Source organism: Salvelinus alpinus, chromosome 9, assembly GCF_045679555.1.
Source record: "Salvelinus alpinus chromosome 9, SLU_Salpinus.1, whole genome shotgun sequence".
In the NCBI taxonomy this organism is placed as follows: domain Eukaryota; kingdom Metazoa; phylum Chordata; class Actinopteri; order Salmoniformes; family Salmonidae; genus Salvelinus; species Salvelinus alpinus.
In genome coordinates, this window is record NC_092094.1 from 83857354 (window position 1) to 83883357 (window position 26004).

At 46.5% G+C, this 26004-nt stretch overlaps 1 protein-coding gene across 3 annotated transcripts in view; it reads right to left on the minus strand.

Annotated features, from left to right (window-relative positions):
- LOC139530810 (latent-transforming growth factor beta-binding protein 2-like) overlaps window positions 1-26004 on the minus strand; it is a 155883-nt gene that overhangs the window by 8228 nt on the left and 121651 nt on the right. Inside the window, exons 18-32 of one of the 3 annotated variants that reach the window (XM_071327517.1) lie at window positions 25587-25706; window positions 25114-25233; window positions 21457-21579; window positions 21142-21264; window positions 20908-21030; window positions 20644-20769; window positions 20322-20447; window positions 20111-20236; window positions 19349-19474; window positions 14176-14301; window positions 13570-13689; window positions 13293-13418; window positions 9794-9916; window positions 8988-9116; window positions 71-205 (exon numbers count right to left, since the gene is read on the minus strand). In XM_071327517.1, coding sequence (XP_071183618.1) covers window positions 71-205; window positions 8988-9116; window positions 9794-9916; window positions 13293-13418; window positions 13570-13689; window positions 14176-14301; window positions 19349-19474; window positions 20111-20236; window positions 20322-20447; window positions 20644-20769; window positions 20908-21030; window positions 21142-21264; window positions 21457-21579; window positions 25114-25233; window positions 25587-25706 — 1872 coding nt within the window. The remainder of the gene's footprint in view (window positions 1-70; window positions 206-8987; window positions 9117-9793; window positions 9917-13292; window positions 13419-13569; window positions 13690-14175; window positions 14302-19348; window positions 19475-20110; window positions 20237-20321; window positions 20448-20643; window positions 20770-20907; window positions 21031-21141; window positions 21265-21456; window positions 21580-25113; window positions 25234-25586; window positions 25707-26004) is intronic. The other 2 variants (XM_071327518.1, XM_071327519.1) reach the window with 2 other exon arrangements.

The following is a 26004-nucleotide window of genomic DNA, read 5'->3' on the forward strand; positions in this document are numbered from 1 at the left end:
ACACACACACATTGGTATACAGTCACTGTCCATGCTAACCAGTGAAGTGTATCATGTAACAGTTACTTACCCACACAGCTATGGGCCCCGGCATCACCAGGGGGGTTGCTGTAGCCCTGGTCACACTGACAACGGTAGGAGCCGTCTGTGTTCTCACAGAAGCCATGGTCCCCACAGATGGTCTCATTCACACACTCATCAATATCTAAACAAGAGACCACCCAAAGGTGAGCATAACATAATGCATTCCAATGTTTCTCTGCTACGCATGTATAACTGTACCATTTCACGACTGGCTTGCTAATGACCATGTTTTGCAATACTATAAGAAATACTACTACCGCTACGACATACAATAACAATAGCAATCACCATCATCATAACATGTCAAACAGAGCAAATGAATACAGGAAGAGAATGGGATAGTTTACAGCTTCGTGGGGACCCAGATCATTTGATGGAATCCATTCTGCTGACCCCGATGGCTATCAATGAACCCAGTGAAAGGTCTGTAAGGCCTGCCTCTCAGCATGTCTACTTGCCTCTGCTCTAAGGGTTCCTCTGCTCTAAGGGTTCCTCTACTCTAAGGGTTCCTCTACTCTAAGGGTTCCTCTGCTCTAAGGGTTCCTCTGCTCTAAGGGTTCCTCTGCTCTAAGGGTTCCTCTGCTCTAAGGGTTCCTCTGCTCTAAGGGTTCCTCTGCTCTAAGGGTTCCTCTGCTTTAAGGGTTCCTCTGCTCTAAGGGTTCCTCTGCTCTAAGGGTTCCTCTACTCTAAGGGTTCCTCTACTCTAAGGGTTCCTCTGCTCTAAGGGTTCCTCTGCTCTAAGGGTTCCTCTGCTCTAAAGGTTCCTCTGCTCTAAGGGTTCCTCTGCTCTAAAGGTTCCTATGTTCTAAGGGTTCCTCTGCTCTAAGGGTTCCTCTACTCTAAGGGTTCCTCTGCTCTAAGGGTTCCTCTGCTCTAAGGGTTCCTCTGCTCTAAAGGTTCCTATGTTCTAAGGGTTCCTCTGCTCTAAAGGTTCCTCTGCTCTAAAGGTTCCTCTGCAATAAAAGGTTCCTCTGCTCTAAGGGGTCCTCTGCTCTAAAGGTTCCTCTACTCTAAGGGTTCCTCTGCTCTAAGGGTTTATCTGACACACAAACACAAACACACCCACACCCACACACACACACGTTCCATACAGATCACAATTGCTGCTACCAGAGTCTTATTTACTATTGTTAATACTGTACAATTTAAACACTTGCCCCCCAATCCCCCCTTCCCTGATACATGTGTACATATTGGACTGAGTAATTTACTTCATGTTCGTATTCTTATCTTTTATTATTAATTTAGTTGTTTCAATGTTGAGAAGGAATTTGCAAGTAAGCATTTTGTTAGACAGTGTATACCATGTGTATCAGTGGAGGCTGCTGAGGGGAGGACGGCTCTGAAATAATGTCTGGAATTGAGCTGTGGAATGGCATCCAACACATTGAAACCATTTGTTTGATGTATTTGATACCATTCGACCTATTCCGCTCCAGCCATTACCATAAGCCCGTCCTCCCCAATTAAGGTGCCACCAACCTCCTGTGAAGTGTATCCTGTACATACAGTACGATTAATTAAACTTTAAACTTGCTGGGGTCTATGGAGTGAGAAGTTCTTGTCACCCACTTACTGGTCCAGTGAGGTCTGAGATGATGTAACAACATGGGACTGACTGGCTTACAGATCCACATAAGGCACTTGAGAGAGATTTTGTCCAAATGGCTAGGATAGGATTTCCATTTGGCTTGAATGAATGTACAATTCGGTTCAACAACTCTGACTGGTCCACATTGTTTCCTATTTTAATCGGTTAACCTATTTTGACTTATTTTACATCTTACTTTTGTAATTCCAAAAATGTGTCGCATGCATCAAATCTAAGCAGGAGGGCTGATCTGGACTCATTCAGAAGATGTTTTGGTTTAAAAGGAGGGAGAGGCCGATACCTGTCACCCATGTGTAGCCGCTCGCATGCACAGCCATAAATCATAAAGCATGTTTAATGAGGTCCGGGTAAAGCCTTGTTATGTGTACATTTGGATGCGTGAGGAGAGGGAAAGCACAGACCTTAGAGATGGTTAACACTGAACCATATAACACTAGTGCTGATTCCCAACCACCCTCTGTTTAAAGGTACATTTTTTTTTAGCAATTTCTTACATACATAATTTAGTATTCATTGGAGTATCGTATTCATTCATCGTTGACCTCTGCATGATGCAGAGGTCAACGACAGACAATGTTAGAGAGACCAGGCTGATTATAATTGTTTAAAAAAACATATGGTTTGATCACACTTCAGTCATCTACGGTTGTTCCCTGGTCAGTCACATAAACCGCTGGTCAACTTTAACCTGCTTGTGCACTGACCACGTTCCAAGTCACCAGGTTCTGTGACACACAAACAACCATTATTATGTTCCTACATCGCTTATGTTATCGCATGCTTCCTCTAGAGATCACAGAAAGGTAAAATGCACACAAAAGCCACATTCAGCAGCGTTCTCTTTTTTTTGGGAAGGGCACCTTTGTTGCGGAATTTGAGGGAAGTTTGCCAAGTTCTCCTTTGTTAGAGACTCCATGCTGTGTGTGTTCTTTTCTAATTAGAATCAAAATGGCTGAATCAGCGAAAGCTAATCTTTTACAGGACATTTGCAGTCGTGGGGAAATGGAGGAGTATTTGGTGCTGTATTATTTTCTCTATATGTCACAAAGTTATGGGCATGACATAATGACAGGACCAGTAGACAGTAAAGTATAAATCAACTTCGTGGCATCTAATAGCCCTGTAAGTCTTATTAAACATGCTAACACATCAATTGGAATCAAATGGAAATACAGTTGTGCCAAGGATTCATAACGTTAGTCGATTTGTTAAGGAAAAAAGAACTGACATTCACATATTGTCTAGCAGCAATTTATTCTGTCTCCTAGCTCTCGTAAATGCTGCATCATTCGAGGAAGGAGAAGAGGCAGCCAGAATGACTGGATTAAGCAACCCATTCAACAGGGATGGAGATGGCTTGGCTTGGGCCCTTGCCGTACAGTTACATTACAGACAAGTGCATTCTGGGAGACCTGACTGTCCAGCCATCCCGAAGTTTTTCCAAAATAGTGCTTCTAGTGATGTCAGCCAAATGGCTCTGACACGATGAAGACATAAGTTGACGTGGGGACATAAGAGCCACCAAAATACAAACGTTGTGTTTACAAACTTAGTAGAAGGGGCCGTTATCAAAAACATGTAGTTGTTTCCCCATTAAAATGTTAACTTATTTAAATGTTTTAAGTAGCTGTAGTCCCTCTGCACCGTGTGGATTTTGAGGACTTGCTACAGACTAATAGTAATGGGAGGTGTATACTGTAACACTGAAGAACATTTCTGCATGTGTGAAAAGCTGAAGTGGGGTTTTGGATTGTCAGTGTGAGTAAAGCAGACAGCTGGGAGGTCTCTCAGCTACATGAAATAATCTGTGTCTGCCCCGCGATTTTCATCCATCTGAAACATGGAAACAATGTTCCTGTTTCCACATGTGTAGCGGCATATATGACGCTATCAAACCATCATCCCAGAAAGGAAGGGGACATTACTTTAATGGTCTTTCCATGGCTTTCCATGGATGTCCTGAAGCACTGGGACTGACAGCCTTACTAAACTCTTCAATTAAGACTGTATGTCTGTCCAGCCAGACCGTGAGCATGTTAATCACATGCTAAATGGCCTATGAGAAATGCATAATGCATGCTCTAACTCCAATAATACAGGCACTGTCAGTAACATACAGCAACATGAACACTGACACAGTCCAGCAGGAAGCTGAAACCCCTCTCCTATACTTTCCAAGTCATGATCACCGTAGTAACAACAGGAAGCATGTGAGACTGAATCGCTCGAGGGGGTGGATTTGAGGTGGGGTGAGAAGTTAACTTTAGATGGCAGTTTCTGAGCTGATGGGCCATCCCCCACCCCCACTTCTCATAATGGTCTGACCCAGGAGCCCCTTCCTGAGTGTAAATCAGCCTGGCCCGGTAATGGTTCAGGCCAGATCAGGTGAGCAGGTTAAGTGGAGGTCTCTGTGCCATGTTGTAATGTGGAGCACATGGTGGGCCTGTGCGGCTAGCTGACTGTTGGCACACCCTCCACACTTCTCCCCTATGTTCCTTGGTTCCCTGGGCAACCCATGGCCTGATTGGACCCATATGCAGGCCAGGGTTATTTGACGCATAGGATTAGCTAGGGATGAGGAGGGATATTTATTTTACAGGGAGCGTTTTTCTCTGTTTCATCTGTTGTTTAATTCTCTGACCCCAGCCGACCCCGGCCACCTCCAAGATTAAACCGTGTTTTATAACCTGTGTGTACTATGCCCATTCCCCAACATAACCCTACATCTGGACAACAGTGTGCTAAATGTCTTTTGAAACCCATTACATTTCCATACATTAGTGTAGGAGCTTGAAGAGAGTGTGACCACCAACGATTTCCAGCCCTGTATGCCTTAATAAAGACAAGCCGTAGCCACACAAAATGTATAGCCACAACGCCGAACTGCAGCTGGATCAAAATGAGATACATGTTTCTTTTCCAACACAAACACATTGACAAGCACACACTGTTTTTCTCATACATTACCCACAGTTTGTCTCTATAGGCTGTCGTAGCAGGGATGAGTGAACAACTGAAATGGACGGAGGTAGAGCGCAGTTGCAGCTTAAGACTGTTTCCCCCTTTTGTATTATGACCACAAAATGAGTTTGGCGAGCAGAGCCAAAGACAACCGCCACCCCATCGGAGTAAAAATAAAACAACGCCCCTCGAAGAAATGGCAAATTACAGTGTCTGGCCTCATATTTGATGATTTTTACAAGCAGACATAAACGCCTCAGAGTAATTGAGCTCCCTCCCCAGACACTTTATTGGGGTGACGGCAGCATCTCTCATAACCTCCCATAATGCCCTGGAACAAGTGGCCATTGTGCTGAGATGCTGAGCTGTGGAGGAGAGAGAGAGAGGCAAGAGGGCTTGGTCCTCAGATCCCACAGCCCAGGCTGAGGGTGCGGGGGCCGGAGGGGAGAAGTTCTGAGTCAACATCTGTGCTGCTTTGTGTGTATATGTCCCAGGAAGATGCTGGGGAGCCTGGAAGAGAGGAGGAGCGGCTGGCACCAGAAAATAAGTGAGGAGAAAGCTGGTCAGAGATGGCCATGGCTGGCTGCACCACTGGACTGGACTGGACCAGAGAGGCTGGAGCTGTTTCGATGCTCTGGGGTATTTTGACTTGGACTTGGGCTGTTGCCTTTGAACAGGTTCAGCCTGAAGAGTGTGTTGGTCATGGCCCACAATGTGTGACCTCTATGGTCAAACTGTTGTGAAAAAAAACCTTGTTGGTGGTTAGATAAGTGAGAGGAGACAGTTACACAACAACATGGCTATTGTGGGCACCTAATGCAATAACCAGCAGCACCTATTTACATCACACAACTTATTCAGACTATATTGAACTGAGCCTATGCAAGCAGGAGACAGGCCAAGTTGATGGTAAATGGTAAAACAGGGGAGGCTGTAAGCAGCTGTTTTGGATCTGGCCAGCTCTCACAACAGGCCCCTCCACACTGGGATCCAGCCACACAACATCATGGTCTTTAGAAGAGAGAGGGACACACCAAGCCAGGCTCTGTCATCGGCCAGGGTGCTGACGCTCAGCTAGGCTCTGCTCTCCACTGTGAGTCAAATAAAGAGGCATGGCGATGAGAATATAACAGGCTGCTCGACGTTCACCGCATCTCAACACCCTCTCTCTCTCTTTCAGGCCGCCCCATCTGGGGCTCTTTCCACTAGATCATGCTAACACAACTCTCTCCCCTTCAGTCCTGGCCCTGCCTGTTTGGAAGCCATTTTGATATCAGCAAATACTTGGCCTGTATGTTTGTTCAATGTCAGATATGCCTCTTATAAAACCGACTTAATCATGTAAGCGGTAAGCGAGAAGTTTACGGTAAGCGAGAAGTTACGTTAAGCGAGAAGTTTACCGGCAAAGGCGAACAACAGCGCCAGCCATGGCCTATTCAACCTGCTTGGAGAACGGGTGTGCACCAGCATTAATCAAACACTCTTCTGTATATAGTAAAATGATGTTCATCTCTCATGGACACACATACACAAACTGATGGTCTGTTCTTGCCAGTAAACACATAGGCGCTCTTGTTTTCAATTGTCATGGAGACGGAGCTGTTCTGTTGTTTTTGGACAGATGTTATAAACTGTCAAAATAAAAAACTTGCACACTCCATGTTTAATCTCCCAGCAATTTATTGGGTATTTACCAACGTTTCGGCATCACTGTGTCTTCCTCAGGGTAATGTCATGAATACTTGAACTAGGTTATGTAGACACACAGTGCAATTAGTGTAACCAATGACAGTAGTGAGGGGTGTGTCATAATGATTAAGTTAATTGAAATTAATTAGTGAAACTGTTAAAATAAATTGTATATGGCATATTAAATATACAGTCGTGGCCAAAAGTTTTGAGAATGACACAAATATACATTTTTCACAAAGTCTGCTGCCTCAGTTTGTATGATGGCAATTTGCATATACTCCAGAATGTTATGAAGAGTGATCAGATGAACTATGAAGTCCCTCTTTGCCATGCAAATGAACTGAATCCCCCCAAAAACATTTCCACTGCATTTCAGCCCTGCCACAAAAGGACCAGCTGACATCACGCCAGTGATTCTCTCGTTAACACAGGTGTGAGTGTTGACGAGGACAAGGCTGGAGATCACTCTGTCATGCTGATTGAGTTCGAATAACTGACTGGAAGCTTCAAAAGGAGGGTGGTGCTTGGAATCATTGTTCTTCCTCTGTCAACCATTGTTACCTTCAAGGAAACACGCGCCGTCATCATTGCTTTGCACAAAAAAGGCTTCACAGGCAAGGATATTGCTGCCAGTAAGATTGCACGTAAATCAACCATTTATCGGATCATCAAGAACTTCAAGAAGAGCGGTTCAAATGTTGTGAAGAAGGCTTCAGGGCACCCAAGAAAGTCCAGCAAGCGCCAGGACCGTCTCCTAAAGTTGATTCAGCTGCAGGATCGGGGCACCACCAGTAGAGAGAGCGTGCTCAGGAATGGCAGCAGGCAGGTGTGAGTGCATCTGCACGCACAGTGAGGCAAAGACTTATGGAGGATGGCCTGGTGTCAAGATTGTTTGGGGCATCCGGAAAAAAGCTTGTTCCCGGAGAAGACAAGGTGAGTGCTACCATCAGTCCTGTGTCATGCCAACAGTAAAGCATCCTGAGACCATTCATGTGTGGGGTTGCTTCTCAGCCAAGGGAGTGGGATCACTCGCAATTTTGCCTAAGAACACAGCCATGAATAAAGAATGGTACCAACACATCCTCCGAGAGCAACTTCTCCCAACCATCCAGGAACAGTTTGGTGATGAGCAATGCCTTTCCAGCATGATGGAGCACCTTGCCATAAGGCAAAAGTGATAACTAAGTGGCTCGGGGAACAAAACATCGATATTTTGGGTCCATGGCCAGGAAACTCCCCAGACCTTAATCCCATTGAGAACTTGTGGTCAGTCCTCAAGAGGCGGGTGGACAAACAAAAACCCACAAATTCTGACAAACTCCAAGCATTGATTATGCAAGAATGGGCTGCCATCAGTCACGATGTGGCCCAGAAGTTAATTGACAGCATGCCAGGGCGGATTGCAGAGGTCTTGAAAAAGAAGGGTCAACACTGCAAATATTGACTCTTTGCATCAACTTCATGTAATTGTCAATAAAAGCCTTTGACACTTGTGAAATGCTTGTAATTATACTTCAGTATTCCATAGTAATATCTGGCAAAAATATCTAAAGACACTGAAGCAGCAAACCTTGTGGAAATTAATATTTGTGTCATTCTCAAAACTTTTGGCCACGACTGTATTATGCTATTGTTATCATATAGAAACATAATGGAATATTGTACATCATATTAGCATCAACGTACATTATTGTTTCATTCAATTTCACATAATAATTTCGTATTTCATTTTTGTTACATGTAATCTTTTGGTTCAACCTCACAGATGTTAGACACAGATTTGTCGGTCGTCTACACCCATCCCAGTTCTGTTATAATCTCCACCCGGCACAGCCAGAAGAGGACTGGCCACCCCTCATAGCCTGGTTCCTCTCTAGGTTTCTTCCTAGGTTTTGTCCTTTCTAGGGAGTTTTTCCTAGCCACCGTGCTTCTACACCCGCATTGCTTGCTGTTTGGGGTTTTAGGCTGGGTTTCTGTACAGCACTTTGAGATATCAGCTGATGTAAGAAGGGCTATCTAAATACATTTGATTTGATTTGATCCCAGACCAGGTGACCACCAGAACGGGTGTCTCGGGTTGCAGAGACCTGAGGAGGTCGAAGGCCGGGGCGGGCGGCTGGCCGGGAGGGGTAGGGTGCACCGTACGTCCCATCAGACGACAGCCTTGCCCCACTTAGAGAGGGGAACAGCTGGGATCAGGTTACACCCCTGGCCCCTGCCAATAGTGCTCCATTAGCCCCATTGTCTGGAGGATGAGACCTGGCCCTGTTATCAGACGGGCCTCAAACACTGCCTCGGATGACACCGCTGCTCCCTTTCTAAATGGCCCAATTTCAGGGCCCATTTCCCCTTTCTATGCACCCCTGGCCAGGAAGGCCCAGTGCACTTGATAGCGTTTGATTCACACGAGCCTCTTTGTGTATGCGTGCCAGAGTGATATCAGTATCTCTGTATGGTGGGGGTGAGCTGGGGGGCTATCGAGACAATGCAGAGTACTTCTTTCAGACCACTGCCCTGTCCTCTCCCACCCCAAGGTAAATGAGCAGTGAGGCTGATACTCGGGTGCCTTCAGCTATCCATTAAGTAAGTACATTACCTGTTGACTAAGCACAGCGCCTGTGTGTCCACTCTGACTTACCACAGTCTGGGTTGTCCTGTCCGTACAGGCCAGGCTGGCAGCCCATGAAGCATCGGTATGAGCCAATGGTGTTCTCACAGCGCCAGGTGCCACACACTGAGCTACCAAACTCCTTACACTCATTCTGATCTGTGGAGAGAGACAGAAGATGTTCTAATGTCATACACATATCAATCCTATCCTCCACCTCTCACAGCAGCATGGATCTCCAGCATGAGTAGGCCCGGCCAGGAGCCCTGAGATAAACATGTGCTTATGTCATACATGCATGCACACGCACACATGCACTGACACACAGCAACCCTACTCCTCATAGGCAGCACAATAGCTCCCCCAGCATGAGTAGGCCTGGCCAGGAGACCTGTGGTGCTGCTCAGCAGCAGCATGGCCAAGAGCAATATTTTACAGCAACTGAAAAACGTGTGAAGGAGCAAAGGGAGACGTTCCAGAGGGAGAATCACCTCCATCCCACAATGGGTTAATTCACCCCCCAAAGGGGAGATGGGAAGGAGAGCTCCAGTCACTGGGAGCTCCCTTACGCAAGGCTACAGCCAGAGGAAAGCCTCTGAGCCAGGATTGGACTCTCTCGCTGAGGGAACGTCACCACTGAAACCAAACTGATTACAGCTACATAATCAATCATAGGCAACGTGTCACACCGGGATGCGAACTCTGGTCTAAATGGACCAGAACATTCTATTAATTCTGGTGAAATGTTGTGAGAATGTAGTGTTTCAGTTGGGGCAGAAGCAGTGGCTTGTTGTGGGAAGAGTGAGGGAGGTATGAGGTTGGTAGAGGGTTCTTACCCTCACAGTCGGCTGTGTCTGCAGAGTACTTGAAGCCAGTCTCACAAAGGCAGATGTAGGAGCCATCCATGTTTAGACACTGACCATGGGAGCACACGCCATCCTTGCTGCACTCATCAACATCTGGAGGAGAAAGGAGGATGAGAGGGGGGAGAGAGAGAGTGAAAGAGAGAGACGAGGGAAGAGTGTGACCGAGAGAAAAAGAGACAAATGGAGAGGAAAGTGTGAAAGGAAATGATTGTTAAGTTTTCTATGTTGATTACAGTCTTGAAGTATTATCTCCTTTGGTACAATATGAATCAGTCCACCCACTGAGAATCTCATTCTCTTTTAGCATGAAGAAAAATAATGTGTGCAGTCAAGGGTTTGTCTGAGAGTAAGATACACTGCCCATTTGGAACACTTTACTGTACTGGCAAACAGGAAATATGAAAAAAAAAACTATGTACCTTCCCAGCAAACCAGAATTTGTTCTAGGCAAGTTCCCAGAACTTTAGATAGGTTCTGGCAAAATTTCTCATAACACAAAAACTGTCCAGTCGTGCTGATGATTATACAAAGAGGGTTGATGATTATACAACGAGGGTTGATGATTATACAACGAGGTTTTGATGATTATACAATGAGGATTGGTGAATATACGAGGGTTGGTGATTATACAACGAGGGTTGATGATTATACAACGAGGGTTGATGATTATACAACGAGGGTTGATGATTAGGGTTGATGATTATACAACGAGGGTTGATGATTAGGGTTGATGATTATACAACGAGGGTTGATGATTATACAACGAGGGTTGGTGATTATACAACGAGGGTTGGTGATTATACAACGAGGGTTGATGATTAGGGTTGATGATTATACAACGAGGGTTGATGATTATACAACGAGGGTTTATGATTATACAACAAGGGTTGATGATTAGGGTTGATGATTATACAACGAGGGTTGATGATTATACAACGAGGGTTGGTGATTATACAACGAGGGTTGGTGATTATACAACGAGGGTTGATGATTAGGGTTGATGATTATACAACGAGGGTTGATGATTATACAACAAGGGTTGGTGATTATACAACGAGGGTTGGTGATTATACAACAAGGGTTGGTGATTATACAACGAGGGTTGGTGATTATACAACGAGAGTTGATGATCTTGCTGTAGATCTGAAGATTGTAGGTTCAATCCCACATATTCTTTAACCATGTTCTTTTGAAGGAAAAAAATACGGTGATATTGAGGCTCAGATATAATCTACTAGAAGAGAGGATGTCTTTATTTCATTTAGATATAGAAATCCAGGCAGAATTTAGATTAACTGTAGAAAATAAAACATTCTGGAAAAATTTACTGTTTAACTTTTTTTTTAACACACCCGATATAATTCCTAATTTGAGAAGCTTGATATGGTCCCAGCTATGTTATTTTTCATGAACTAAAAAACTAAAGTGATCCTAGATCAGCCCTCATAGTGTTGGATACCTTGTAATTATGGCCCAGAAGTACGCATCATATAAAGAGTATGAGTGAAGTGATGTTGAATAACCCAGTTAACAGTATATCCCTGGGTTAGTTATGTCTAAGAAGGCTAACGATTGACCATACTGCCATGGTTATATACTGAAAAAATAAGATTTGGTTATCAAAAATATTCTTTGAATGTTTTTCGGATGTTATAATCCTAATGTTAGATCAAATCCTTACTAAAACTTAATGGGAATCTTAGATAATGTCCTGGGGATGTTCCCGGTTTGCTGGGTTAGCTATTGGTCTGGGAACATTCACTCCGACTAGTAAAACATTTATAATGATGGCTTTATGCTTGATTAAATGTAGATTGGTGGATAATTGCCACATTACAACATAACTTACAAGGTATTTGGACTGAATAATAAGTGGGGGCAAGGCAGAAAAGCAACAAAAATAGAACACAAATGAAAAGCCCCTCTTCTTCTGCCAAGGGCTGATAATGAGACAAATCTCTCAAGGTAGATAGTAAACACATGTATGGAGGTACAGGGAACAAAACAGTCTGAGAAGTGCCTAGGTAAACACCCAAATGTATGTTCCAGTTTAATAACTATATGATTCAATAACAAACATTTATAGCAATGATTTATCTCAAACAGAGCTGCATGGCAGGTTATGCTATATTGACAAGTGATTCGTTCATCTTTGTGATTTATATTAGTCCTATGCCCACTGTTGAGTCCCAGACAGTGAAAGTGCCCATAGCCCTATAAGCAACCATCTATCCAGCCAGTCCACCTGTGTTCCAACCAGAGGACCAAACACTCTGGGCTCACCTGACCCCCTCCTTCCCATGTACCCCCTCTCCTCTTCCTGCAGGGCCCATGGCAGAGAGGCCTGGCTTTCATTGTGTCAGCGCTGCACACACAACAGCAGACGGCATGAAAATATACCCAGCATCTGATTTATAGGATAATTAAAGGGCAATATTTGCTGTGGCAGAGGGCCAGGGGAGTGTGCAGGTTGGGTCTGCCTTGCTCACTGGTGTGGTGCTGTAGTACATGGCCACAGCACAGGGGACATCAGGGAGAGCCCAGCCATCAGCACTGGGTACTGGGGAGGGGCTGCCTAGCCTGCTGGGTACGTATGGGGCGGTAGGTAGCCTAGTGGTTACGAGTGTGGGGCCAGTGACCGAAAGGTCGTTGGTTCGAATCCCCAAGCTGACTAGGTGAAAAATCTGTTGATGTGCCCTTGGATAAGAGTGTCTGCTAAATGACTAAAATGTAAATGAATGGCTGGAAGAGGTCTCATCCTGAATCCCTCATCCTCTACCCCCAGAGAGGGGCCCTGCTCGATGCTTACCTGCTTCACATCACTCTAGAGCTGATAACATGCTCAGTGTACTGCCCAATGTTTTTTCATCCAGGCTATGCTAACTCTAGGTACCCTTCAGCAGTAAACTATACCAGAATCAATAATACGCAGGTCAGACATTTAGCCTGAGTTATGTTCCCTTCATATTGATTCTCCCAGAGGGTTCCATTCCTCTGTATTTTGACAGCTAATGCTCCAGAAGGTTTCAGTGAAAGGCTAGCTAGCTCTCTTGCCAACAATTAGGAGCAGCATTTTTCCCCCTCTGTTGTGACCAGGGCAATGGGTGCGGCTGGAATGACATCAAACCTGGTCCAGTGGAGCTGAGAGAGGGGCAGCAGTGAGACGGTTGATGTCTGGCCATGGCCTGTTAGAAACAATGGCTGGGTTTGATGACTGCTGCCTAACTGGTCTGGGGAACAAGTGGACACCCAGGCACCCCAGAGCAGGAGCAGGGGGGGGGGGGGGGGGGGGAGGGGGGGAGAGGGGTCAGCCCTGAGAGAGACAGGGTCAGGGAGTACAAGCTGCCCTCTGCATGCACTGTCTGCCCTCACCCAGACAGGAGAGGGGCTTGTGGCTTGTCCTAATTGTGGTAATACATTCAAACCAGTTGGTAGTTAGTTATAAACAGTATATATTGTTCTCTCTCACCTTGGCAGCCAATTCCATCTGTGGTGCCTGTGGTGTATCCATCAGGGCAGATGCAGAGGTAGGAACCCTCTGTGTTTAGACAGTCCCCATCTCCACAGATCCCCCCAGACTGACACTCATCCACATCTGTAATACATACACACACACAGAGGCAAACATGACAACATGACAGGCTAATCGGATAGTTAATCAAGGACAGTTCATCAATACACACACAGCTGAACAGGAGAGGACGTCACCCCTCCCATCCTAAGAGAGAGGGTGTGAGTGTGTGTACCTCTGCAAGATGTCCCGTCCACCATCTCCAGGCCCGGGGGACAGGAGCAGCTGTATGAACCAGGGTTGTTGGTACACTGTCCTGCCAGACACAGACCGTGGTCCTCACACTCGTTGATGTCTGCCGGGGGACACAGACACACACAGTGCGTAATGTAGCGTGACACATTCCCACCACAGCTGGGAGGTCATTAGGTCTTAATCCAAGTGGGTCCTCAGTTTGTCCTCCAAATAAAGCGGGCAAAACTTCAAGGAAAGTGTCACCATCTACCACATGAATGTACATAATTCTCATCTTTTATATCAGGGAATTATGACGACTCAAATCGCATCTACTGCACAGGATGTTGGTGGCACCTTAATTGGGGAGGATGGCTCGTGGTAATGACTGGAGCGGAATCAGTGGAATGGTATCAAATACATCATACACATAGTTTTCAGATGTTTTATGCCATTCCATTTGCTCCGTTCCAGCCTCCAGTGATCTGCAGGTACTCGTCTACCACGCAGAGCTGTGACTGACTACAAATAAATCATCAGCATAAGAGGAGAACTTCCAGCAGGAGTGAAGGGTCATTAGAGTTTGTCCCAAGTAAAAAAGTAGTACCTTCACAGGTGAGCCCATTGGGCGCCAGCGTGAAGCCAAGGTCACAGGTCATACAGGAGTAGGAGCCCTCTGTGTTGCTGCAAACGCCCATGGGACAAACCCCTGGGGACAGGCACTCATTTATGTCTGAGAGAGAGAGAGAGAGAGAGAGAGAGAGAGAGAGAGAGAGAGAGAGAGAGAGAGAGAGAGAGAGAGAGAGAGAGAGAGAGAGAGAGAGAGAGAGAGAGAGAGAGAGGGAGAGAGAGAGGGAGAGAGGAGAGAAAGATAGGAGAAAGAGAGAAGAGACAGAGAGAAGAGAGATGGAGACAGAGAGAGAGGGGAGAGAGAGAGGAGAGAAAGAGAGAGAGAAAGAAAGAGGAGACAGAGAGAAGAGAGATGGAGACAGAGAGGAGAGAGAGAAAGAAAGAGAGAGAGAGAGAGAGAGAGAGAGAGAGAGAGAGAGAGACAGAGACAGAGACAGAGACAGAGACAGAGACAGAGAGAAAGAAAGAAAAAAAGAAAGAAAGAAAGAAAGAAAGAGGAGAGAAAGATGGAGACAGAGGGGGAAGAGAGAAAAGAGAGAGAGCATCATAACATGAGTGAGGTCAGATCTAGCCTAAGGAGCCAGTCTCTCAGTCTGCCTCTGGCCTGACAACATGACTAATGGATGAATGCAAGGAGTCAGTCTCTCAGTCTGCCTCTGGCCTGATAACATGACTAATGGCTGAATGCAAGGAGTCAGTCTCTCAGTCTGCCTCTGGCCTGATAACATGACTAATGGCTGAACGCAAGGAGTCAGTCTCTCAGTCTGCCTCTGGCCTGATAACATGACTAATGGCTGAACGCAAGGAGTCAGTCTCTCAGTCTGCCTCTGGCCTGATAACATGACTAATGGCTGAATGCAAGGAGTCAGTCTCTCAGTCTGCCTCTGGCCTGACAACATGACTAATGGCTGAATGCAAGGAGCCAGTCTCTCAGTCTGCCTCTGGCCTGAAAACATGACTAATGACTGAATGCAAGGAGTCAGTCTCTCAGTCTGCCTCTGGCCTGATAACATGACTAATGGCTGAATGCAAGGAGTCAGTCTCTCAGTCTGCCTCTGGCCTGATAACATGACTAATGGCTGAATGCAAGGAGTCAGTCTCTCAGTCTGCCTCTGGCCTGATAACATGACTAATGGCTGAATGCAAGGAGTCAGTCTCTCAGTCTGCCTCTGGCCTGAAAACATGACTAATGGCTGATCGCAAGGAGTCAGTCTCTCAGTCTGCCTCTGGCCTGATAACATGACTAATGGCTGAATGCAAGGAGTCAGTGCAAGGAGTCAGTCTCTCAGTCTGCCTCTGGCCTGAAAACATGACTAATGGCTGAATGCAAGGAGTCAGTCTCTCAGTCTGCCTCTGGCCTGATAACATGACTAATGGCTGAATGCAAGGAGTCAGTGCAAGGAGTCAGTCTCTCAGTCTGCCTCTGGCCTGATAACATGACTAATGGCTGAATGCAAGGAGTCAGTCTCTCAGTCTGCCTCTGGCCTGAAAACATGACTAATGGCTGAATACAAGGAGTCAGTCTCTCAGTCTGCCTCTGGCCTGATAACATGACTAATGGCTGAATGCAAGGAGTCAGTGCAAGGAGTCAGTCTCTCAGTCTGCCTCTGGCCTGATAACATGACTAATGGCTGAATGCAAGGAGTCAGTCTCTCAGTCTGCCTCTGGCCTGATAACATGACTAATGGCTGAATGCAAGGAGTCAGTCTCTCAGTCTGCCTCTGGCCTGAAAACATGACTAATGGCTGAATGCAAGGAGTCAGTCTCTCAGTCTGCCTCTGGCCTGATAACATGACTAATGGCTGAATGCAAGGAGTCAGTGCAGGGAGTCAGTCTCTCAGTCTGCCTCTGGCCTGATAACATGACTAATGGCTGAATGCAAGGAGTCAGTCTCTCAGTCTGCCTCTCGCCTGACAACATGACTAATGGCTGAATGCAAGGAGTCAGTCTCTCAGTCTGCCTCTGGCCTGATAACATGACTAATGGCTGAATGCAAGGAGTCAGTCTCTCAGTCTGCCTCTGGCCTGATAACATGACTAATGGCTGAACGCAAGGAGTCAGTCTCTCAGTCTGCCTCTGGCCTGATAACATGACTAATGGCTGAACGCAAGGAGTCTGTCTCTCAGTCTGCCTCTGGCCTGATAACATGACTAATGGCTGAATGCAAGGAGCCAGTCTCTCAGTCTGCCTCTGGCCTGATAACATAACTAATGGCTGAACGCAAGGAGTCAGTCTCTCAGTCTGCCTCTGGCCTGATAACATGACTAATGGCTGAATGCAAGGAGTCAGTCTCTCAGTCTGCCTCTGGCCTGATAACATGACTAATGGCTGAATGCAAGGAGTCAGTCTCTCAGTCTGCCTCTGGCCTGATAACATGACTAATGGCTGAACGCAAGGAGTCAGTCTCTCAGTCTGCCTCTGGCCTGATAACATGACTAATGGCTGAACGCAAGGAGTCAGTCTCTCAGTCTGCCTCTGGCCTGATAACATGACTAATGGCTGAATGCAAGGAGCCAGTCTCTCAGTCTGCCTCTGGCTTGATAACATAACTAATGGCTGAACGCAAGGAGTCAGTCTCTCAGTCTGCCTCTGGCCTGATAACATGACTAATGGCTGAATGCAAGGAGCCAGTCTCTCAGTCTGCCTCTGGCCTGATAACATAACTAATGGCTGAACGCAAGGAGTCAGTCTCTCAGTCTGCCTCTGGCCTGATAACATGACTAATGGCTGAATGCAAGGAGTCAGTCTCTCAGTCTGCCTCTGGCCTGATAACATGACTAATGGCTGAATGCAAGGAGTCAGTCTCTCAGTCTGCCTCTGGCCTGACAACATGACTAATGGCTGAATGCAAGGAGCCAGTCTCTCAGTCTGCCTCTGGCCTGAAAACATGACTAATGACTGAATGCAAGGAGTCAGTCTCTCAGTCTGCCTCTGGCCTGATAACATGACTAATGGCTGAATGCAAGGAGTCAGTCTCTCAGTCTGCCTCTGGCCTGATAACATGACTAATGGCTGAATGCAAGGAGTCAGTCTCTCAGTCTGCCTCTGGCCTGATAACATGACTAATGGCTGAATGCAAGGAGTCAGTCTCTCAGTCTGCCTCTGGCCTGAAAACATGACTAATGGCTGATCGCAAGGAGTCAGTCTCTCAGTCTGCCTCTGGCCTGATAACATGACTAATGGCTGAATGCAAGGAGTCAGTCTCTCAGTCTGCCTCTGGCCTGATAACATGACTAATGGCTGAATGCAAGGAGTCAGTCTCTCAGTCTGCCTCTGGCCTGATAACATGACTAATGGCTGAATGCAAGGAGTCAGTGCAAGGAGTCAGTCTCTCAGTCTGCCTCTGGCCTGATAACATGACTAATGGCTGAATGCAAGGAGTCAGTCTCTCAGTCTGCCTCTGGCCTGATAACATGACTAATGGCTGAATGCAAGGAGTCAGTCTCTCAGTCTGCCTCTGGCCTGAAAACATGACTAATGGCTGAATGCAAGGAGTCAGTCTCTCAGTCTGCCTCTGGCCTGATAACATGACTAATGGCTGAATGCAAGGAGTCAGTGCAGGGAGTCAGTCTCTCAGTCTGCCTCTGGCCTGATAACATGACTAATGGCTGAATGCAAGGAGTCAGTCTCTCAGTCTGCCTCTCGCCTGACAACATGACTAATGGCTGAATGCAAGGAGTCAGTCTCTCAGTCTGCCTCTGGCCTGATAACATGACTAATGGCTGAATGCAAGGAGTCAGTCTCTCAGTCTGCCTCTGGCCTGATAACATGACTAATGGCTGAACGCAAGGAGTCAGTCTCTCAGTCTGCCTCTGGCCTGATAACATGACTAATGGCTGAACGCAAGGAGTCAGTCTCTCAGTCTGCCTCTGGCCTGATAACATGACTAATGGCTGAATGCAAGGAGCCAGTCTCTCAGTCTGCCTCTGGCCTGATAACATAACTAATGGCTGAACGCAAGGAGTCAGTCTCTCAGTCTGCCTCTGGCCTGATAACATGACTAATGGCTGAATGCAAGGAGCCAGTCTCTCAGTCTGCCTCTGGCCTGATAACATAACTAATGGCTGAACGCAAGGAGTCAGTCTCTCAGTCTGCCTCTGGCCTGATAACATGACTAATGGCTGAACGCAAGGAGTCAGTCTCTCAGTCTGCCTCTGGCCTGAAAACATGACTAATGGCTGAATGCAAGGAGTCAGTCTCTCAGTCTGCCTCTGGCCTGACAACATGACTAATGGCTGAATGCAAGGAGTCAGTCTCTCAGTCTGCCTCTGGCCTGATAACATGACTAATGGCTGAATGCAAGGAGTCAGTCTCTCAGTCTGCCTCTGGCCTGATAACATGACTAATGGCTGAACGCAAGGAGTCAGTCTCTCAGTCTGCCTCTGGCCTGACAACATGACTAATGGCTGAATGCAAGGAGTCAGTCTCTCAGTCTGCCTCTGGCCTGATAACATGACTAATGGCTGAACGCAAGGAGTCAGTCTCTCAGTCTGCCTCTGGTTTGATAACATGACTAATGACTGAATGCAAGGAGCCAGTCTCTCAGTCTGCCTCTGGACGCAAGGAGTCAGTCTGCACGTACAGTAAGCAAAGCCTCCTTTATTAGCTTGCACTGACAGTGCTTTATTAAAAAGGGTGGAGAGAAGTATGCAGGACAGGCATCTATTCCAAAACAGCAAGCTATTACAGGTGGTGTATAATTACTGTATCAACAAACACTCATGGCTCTCTGTTACGTGATCATTGGAAATTCCTTGCTCTGGTACAGATTGTATTTCTGATGGGGGAAATAGTGAAGGCCATTGTTAAGTGAATGGAATGGCTTTTGGTTTGCCTGTGGGTCAACAGAGGAGTTCCACAGTTTGTGCTGGCTGCGTAGGAGCTGGGGAGTGGTTGGTTTCATTTCAAATTAAGCCGTTAATCTTTCCCTGGCATGAAGACATCCATTAAAATCCAATCAAAGTCTGACTTGGACTTGTTTTCAGGATTTTCCCAGGGCAAAAACATTTCAAAAAGGAGATCTTCTTCCTAGTCTCGATCCACCCTTCCATTAAATGACATTAGAGTATGAACTGGATCTGTGCTGTTCATCTTGGGGAGAAGAATAGGAGGGCGGAGGTGAGTGTGTTCCAGAGGTTAGACAGTCTTACCCTGGCAGTGGGAGCCGTCCTCAGACAGGGTAAAGCCAGTCCCACAGCTGCTGCAGGAGAAGGATCCAGGACTGTTCCTACACAGCTGGCCTGGGCACACGTTAGCCACCAAGCACTCATCCACATCTGAACAACAGCACAGAGAAACAGAGAGAGAAGGCCAGTTAACTACATACCTGAACTGTAGCAGAGGATAGAATGCCTGGTGGAAAACATGACTACATGCCACATGTAATCATTTTGATCAGTTTCTAATTGATATGGCATAAAGTTCCACTGTCAACACATCTATCTCCCCAGCTGATCTATCAGTGGGACAGGCTGACTTCACTGTGTTTTATTTGAAGCCCATGTCTCTTTCTTTTGAACGCGGATCAGATGGATGGTGCCAGAGGGAGAGGGATGCAGGATCCAGTTATGATGTGATGTCTGGGAGGAGTATTTTGGGATCTTTAGCTAAGGAGACGGGCTTTGGGTCCAAGCCGTCACACCTGACATCATTTACAGACAACCTGAGCCTGCTGTTAACAAAAGGCGATGTGGGAGAGAGGCCTGGCTGGACTCACGCAGAGCCCAATGGAGGCGTTACCTGGCACACTCTCTCACATCTGTCACAGGCAGGGCAGAGGGCAGAGGTCAGAGCCTAACATGCTCATTGAGCACTCGGTAACACATGGCCTGCTAACGCACACAAATGCACAAACTCAGGCACGCACGCACACACCAACTCACATGTACGCAGGAAATGCGTCCAAGACTCACCATCACACTCCAGCCCATCCTCAGTCACTCTATAGCCTGACCCACAGGTGGTGCAGGTGAAGGAACCCTCAGTGTTGGTGCATGTTCCCCTGGGGCACGTAGTGGGCAGCTCACACTCATCAATATCTGTAAAACACCAATACGGTCTATTAAGTAAAACACCACTCCTTTGACGGACCATTAGATGTGGTTTCAGGGAGAATGGACCAACCTTCACACAGCTCTCCGTCTAGGGAGACGCTGTAGCCTGAGGGACAGGTGATGCAGGAGAAGGAGCCCTCAGAGTTCAGACAGATCCCGTTAGCACACACAGACCCAGACTGGCACTCATCAATATCTGGAGGAGACACCAGACCAGCACAGACATGAATTACTATTGGCAAACAAAGTATATACAAGTATTGCGTTACAGTTCTAAGACACACCTAGATCACAGTAACAGAGACAGTTATACAGTTGATGCACGCAAAGGGCATCCTTTACAGAAGGCGTGGGTTAATGTTCCAGCTGGGGAAGGCTTTGGCTGGACTCACCCTCACACCTCTGCCTGTCCTGGGACACCCTGTATCCGTCTTTACAGCGGGTGCAGGTGAAGGAGCCCTCTGTGTTGGCACACACCCCTCCCAGACACATGTCTGCCTTGGAGCACTCATCCACATCTGGAACAAAATGACAGATTGACATGAAGAATGAACAGTAGGATGCTACACACTGTCTGACATGCTATATCTGTCTATGGTGGATGATGATCTTTCAGGGTGTTGCCTGAAATGCTTAAGGTTGTACGGGTTCCATACCTTCACATCTCTGTCCATCCGCTGATCGCTGGAATCCAGGTCGGCAGTTTTTGCATGAGTAGGAACCTTCGGAATTGGTGCAAATTCCCGCGGGGCACACAGGTGTAGCACATTCGTCAACATCTAATAAAAACAACGATGAGGCATTAAAAGAGCCATAGAGAGCTCAGAGCTCGAGGAGAACAGTGGCATGCCGTGAAGGGTCATATTCCACACATCTAATCTTTTACAGACCTTCACAGGCCCTGCCGTCAGGAGCGCTTTGGTAACCAGGGTTACAGCTGCACCTGTGGGAGCCATCCAGATTGACACACCTGCCATGGAGGCAGGCTCCAGGGAGCAGACACTCATCCACATCTGGAGAAAAGACAGTATGTTGGAGGACCTTGTTAAACCACCGCTCCTCCTCACTGTTAACAACATTTATTAAAACCCCCTGGACCTCAAAGACTTCTTCAGTAGCACCATTTCCGCTTCAGAGAAATGTTTATTTTAATACCGAAACTGGAGAATGTATGATGTGGGACTTATGTTTTCACAAACAAGTACCTTGGCAACTGCTGTTGTCCAGAGAGGCCTGGTATCCTTGGTAACAGCTGCAGCTGTAGGAGCCCTCGGAGTTGACACACCTACCATGGGCGCACACCGATTGGTCCAAACACTCGTTGACATCTGAGGGTCAAGACAGGTCGCCAACATTGAGGTCACCACGCACAAAGACACATGAGTTTCACTGTGACAGATTTCAGACAGTAAAACACCCAGAACCCACGACATGATTAGTTGGAATATACTGACTGTATCCTGTGAATGTTTGTTATTATCTATTGTCCTGCCTTCATCTTTTCCAATTCATGCTCTAAGTCAATACACATGACAATGTCCAAAGCAAGTTATTTTTTGTGGAAGAAATCATACAGAAACATTGTTTTAGTTGACTCCAAAAGGCATAAAACAAAGACTATATTTCATGGCTCTCTAAGAATTTGCCAGGCAGCTCCTTCCTCTGTGCGTGTGATAGAGAGCATCTGTGTGTCTGTGAGTGTGTGAGTGGGCAGAGTACAACTCTCTCAACACAGTTGTGTGGGCAGGTTCAGTGTGAGGTGAATGACACAGTAGAAACAGAGGGCTACTGCACTGAAAACATTACAGGCAGGGCTTTGTGTGTCTCGTCTCGCGATGGCTCTAGCCAGACGTCTGTCAGTATGGCCCAAAACTTTGTTTCTGCAATCTCCTGGCATCTCTCAGTCCTCTACGATAAGCCTGACATGGGGCTGGAGCTGTTCTCTCTATCGCACAACCAATTAGGCTTATCCACAACGCAGCCAATTGGGCTCCAACTACTGTGCTACAGGCAATTGACTGAGGCAAACACTGGAAACAAACATAAAGAACACACACGCTGCTTGCATACATGGTCCCTGGTTTAGTTGAGTTCCTTCACCCATGTGGATATTAGCCTGTTAGTGGGGGTTTTGAACAAACTTTATTTAGCTCCTCTGTTCCACCTCATTTCCAGAGGAAGTGCAACTCAGCAACTAGTCATACTCCACATCACAATATAGAACGCTATGAGTGCATGGATTGTATTTGTTTAAAGATCTACTAGCAGAAAATAATGGAGCCCATGTAGTGTTTTCTTTGAAGGGAAAGTAATAAAACTGGAGTAATCAAAGAGCCCGTAAGGTAAGGTCGAGCCTTCTTCCGTCATAGGAATCATTGGGAAGAAGTTATAGAACGGGCCAAAAAACCTGCCTGGATAAGTTCACCTTTCACAGGCCAGCTCAGTCAGGGAGGACTTGACCTTTACACAATAATCACCTCAGACGCTAAAATATACAATATTTTTCTGGAGGAGGCGAGAAGGAGAAGATGTCACAATACCAGCCAGGAGCGTCTTACGTAACAGGAACACCTCAAGGTTGGGGGGGGGGGGGGGGTTGCTACACTGTGACGTTGGCTCGTTCAACATGCTACAGACCTTGTATAGTGTGTCATGCATTGTGTATTGAAGCCCTATAAACCCTCGTAGTGGTTTTATAGTGTAACAGAGGCAGTTATATGAGTGACTAACCACGGCCCTGTTTGTCTGACAGGGCCTTTTAACAGTTGGGTAATATTGGCCCCTTGACCCCTTCATACATCTCAGTCATCACTCCAGTCCTCTCCCCTTGACCCAGTAATAAAGACATAGCCCCGCTGGGCTCCACTGCAGAGGCCGGAGCCATCCAAAAATAATAGGCTGTTTGTTTAAGGCTGAGGCCAAGGGAAAATATTTTGACTCTCACAAATTGAAGAATTACAAACAATCTTTTACAGCAGCAGATGATATGAAAAGATCAGCAATAACAAGGGTGATATGTTTAACCCATTACAGTCTAAGCCCTGTCTAAGCCAGAGGGGGGGTTCTACTAAGCTATATGGAATTGTTTTAAGAAGGTCATACCAAGGATCATTTAGCTATTTCATTTAGAATTTTAAGACCTCTTGAAGTATGTTTTTTATTTTTTTTTATAAATATTTGATTAACATTTTTATTTGGCCTTACTGCTATTAGCCCATACAAATGCATTGAATAACAGATTCACTACACGGAACAACAGATAGTCTCCCCCAAAAAAGAAAAAATAAGTTTGTTCTGAAGTGTCTGTCCTATATCTGGGAGATATAAGAAAAATCAGGAAACATTTGTTTGTTTTTTTCACGTTTTTAACCCCTTATTCTTGGCATTAAACAGTTTCCATATTTACAGTCCTTCCATAAATGTTTTCAACTGGGACCGGGGGACCTTCAGACGAGTCTTGTTCAGCCTGTAGGCATCCTAGAGCAAAACATGTACGTGTTCATGAGAGTCTCACCTTTCCACAGAGGGGTCATATTAGTGTGTAGCCCAAATCGTTCGGACGCTACAGACGATTTTGTGAGAAGACCGATTTGGTCTGACAAACACCTGTCACCTTTCACCGCAGATGCGGAAGTGCGACATCGGCATATTAAGACGCATCCAATGTAAAAAAAAACAGACATCTCGAGCTTAAACTGACAGATTTTTATGGAGATGTTTTAATTATGCTAATAAAATTTCAGCGGGGGCGTGGACATTGACTCTAAGGGGTTGAACAATATGGGTCTGGCCCTGGGGGCTAGGGATTGACTCTAGGGGGTTGAACAATATGGGTCTGGCCCTGGGGGCTAGGGATTGACTCTAGGGGGTTGAACAATATGGGTCTGGCCCTGGGGGCTAGGGATTGACTCTAGGGGGTTGAACAATATGGGTCTGGCCCTGGGGGCTAGGGATTGACTCTAGGGGGTTGAACAATATGGGTCTGGCCCTGGGGGCTAGGGATTGACTCTAGGGGGTTGAACAATATGGGTCTGGCCCTGGGGGCTAGGGATTGACTCTAGGGGGTTGAACAATATGGGTCTGGCCCTGGGGGCTAGGGATTGACTCTAGGGGGTTGAACAATATGGGTCTGGCCCTGGGGGCTAGGGATTGACTCTAGGGGGTTGAACAATATGGGTCTGGCCCTGGGGGCTAGGGATTGACTCTAGGGGGTTGAACAATATGGGTCTGGCCCTGGGGGCTAGGGATTGACTCTAGGGGGTTGAACAATATGGGTCTGGCCCTGGGGGCTAGGGATTGACTCTAGGGGGTTGAACAATATGGGTCTGGCCCTGGGGGCTAGGGATTGGCAGATATTACAAAAATAATAGAGCAACTGGAAGGTTAAAGAGTGAGGGAGAGAAGGACTGAGCTTATGAGTCACTAAATCACTGCCCACGCTATGAGAGAGCCATCACTCAAGCCCCACCAAGGCCTCTCCTGCAAGTGCTGTGGTTGGGGTGCTGTGGTAGTCCCCTGCACATAAAACATCCAATATTAACCCCTTTGAAAAGAGTATAACAGCATGAAATACATTTTCCACTATCCTTAATGACTCCAGCCCTTTGAGCAAAGCTATAAGTGAAAAATCTAATTCAGACTTTTGGTTGCAAACTATAGAGTATCAGGCCTGTCAACATGTCCTTAAGACCATTCACCGTTGCACTGATGACATCTTATTGGTCATTTCTGGTGTTGCCAACTGAAAGCTTTGCTTACGTAAAGTGTGCCAGGCAGGCTGGGGGAATATTATCAAATCATAAAGAAGTTTAAGAGGGAAACCCAGCTCATTTCCAGGCATGGCCCCTGGAGGCCCATCTTACCCAGACATCTCCCGCTGGCAGCCCTGAACCCGGGGCCACAGGCCTGGCACTGGAAGGAGCCTGGGGTGTTGACACACCTTCCACTGGGGCACGAGCTGGGGCCCTGGCACTCATCTACGTCTGGTAATGGAACAGGGGAGGGAGAGGAGAGAGGGGAGTTGAGGAAATAACCATTAAAATAAGCCTGGATCTAGTCTCTGCATTTACACGGGCACTCCCACGCACGCACACACACACACACACACACACACACACACCAATAATCATGCCTATATCCTCCCTCTGGTATTGCCTCCTATTTAAAGTCTCCACTTTGTTTTTCCCCTGGCTCAGAGCTGAGGAAAATACAACAATGTCTGTTCTGTGGCTGGATTAGATATGAACCCAGTGCAGCCAATAAACACCCATGGCCAGCATTGTGATGTTCTGAAAGTACAGAGTATTAAGGTTGTCTGTCTCTGTGCTGGATTCACCTTCACACTGCCCTTTCCTGGACTTGGCGTAGCCACTCTTGCATTCACAGGTGTAAGATCCCTCCGTGTTGACACAGTCACCATCCTGGCACTTGTTGGCCATGTCACACTCATTTATATCTGCACAGAATCCCCAGAACAAGTCAGAGAGGGAAGTGACAAAGAGTGGCTATTGTTCTATGAATCTGGCTCATTAGAGAAACATTGCTAGTCTGAAATTGGCCTTAAATTGCCTTGAAATACATAAAAGACTGTTTGAAAATGATGACACATTACACTTATATAGCACGTTTAAAAAGCTCAGATATGTCTTCTTAGAGCATCATTAATATTTTAATTTGTCTATCAGTTCCCCTGGTCGCTCTGGGGAGGGCTTTAGCTAGTATTCTCGTGTGAGAGCACCAGCTAGTACAGTATT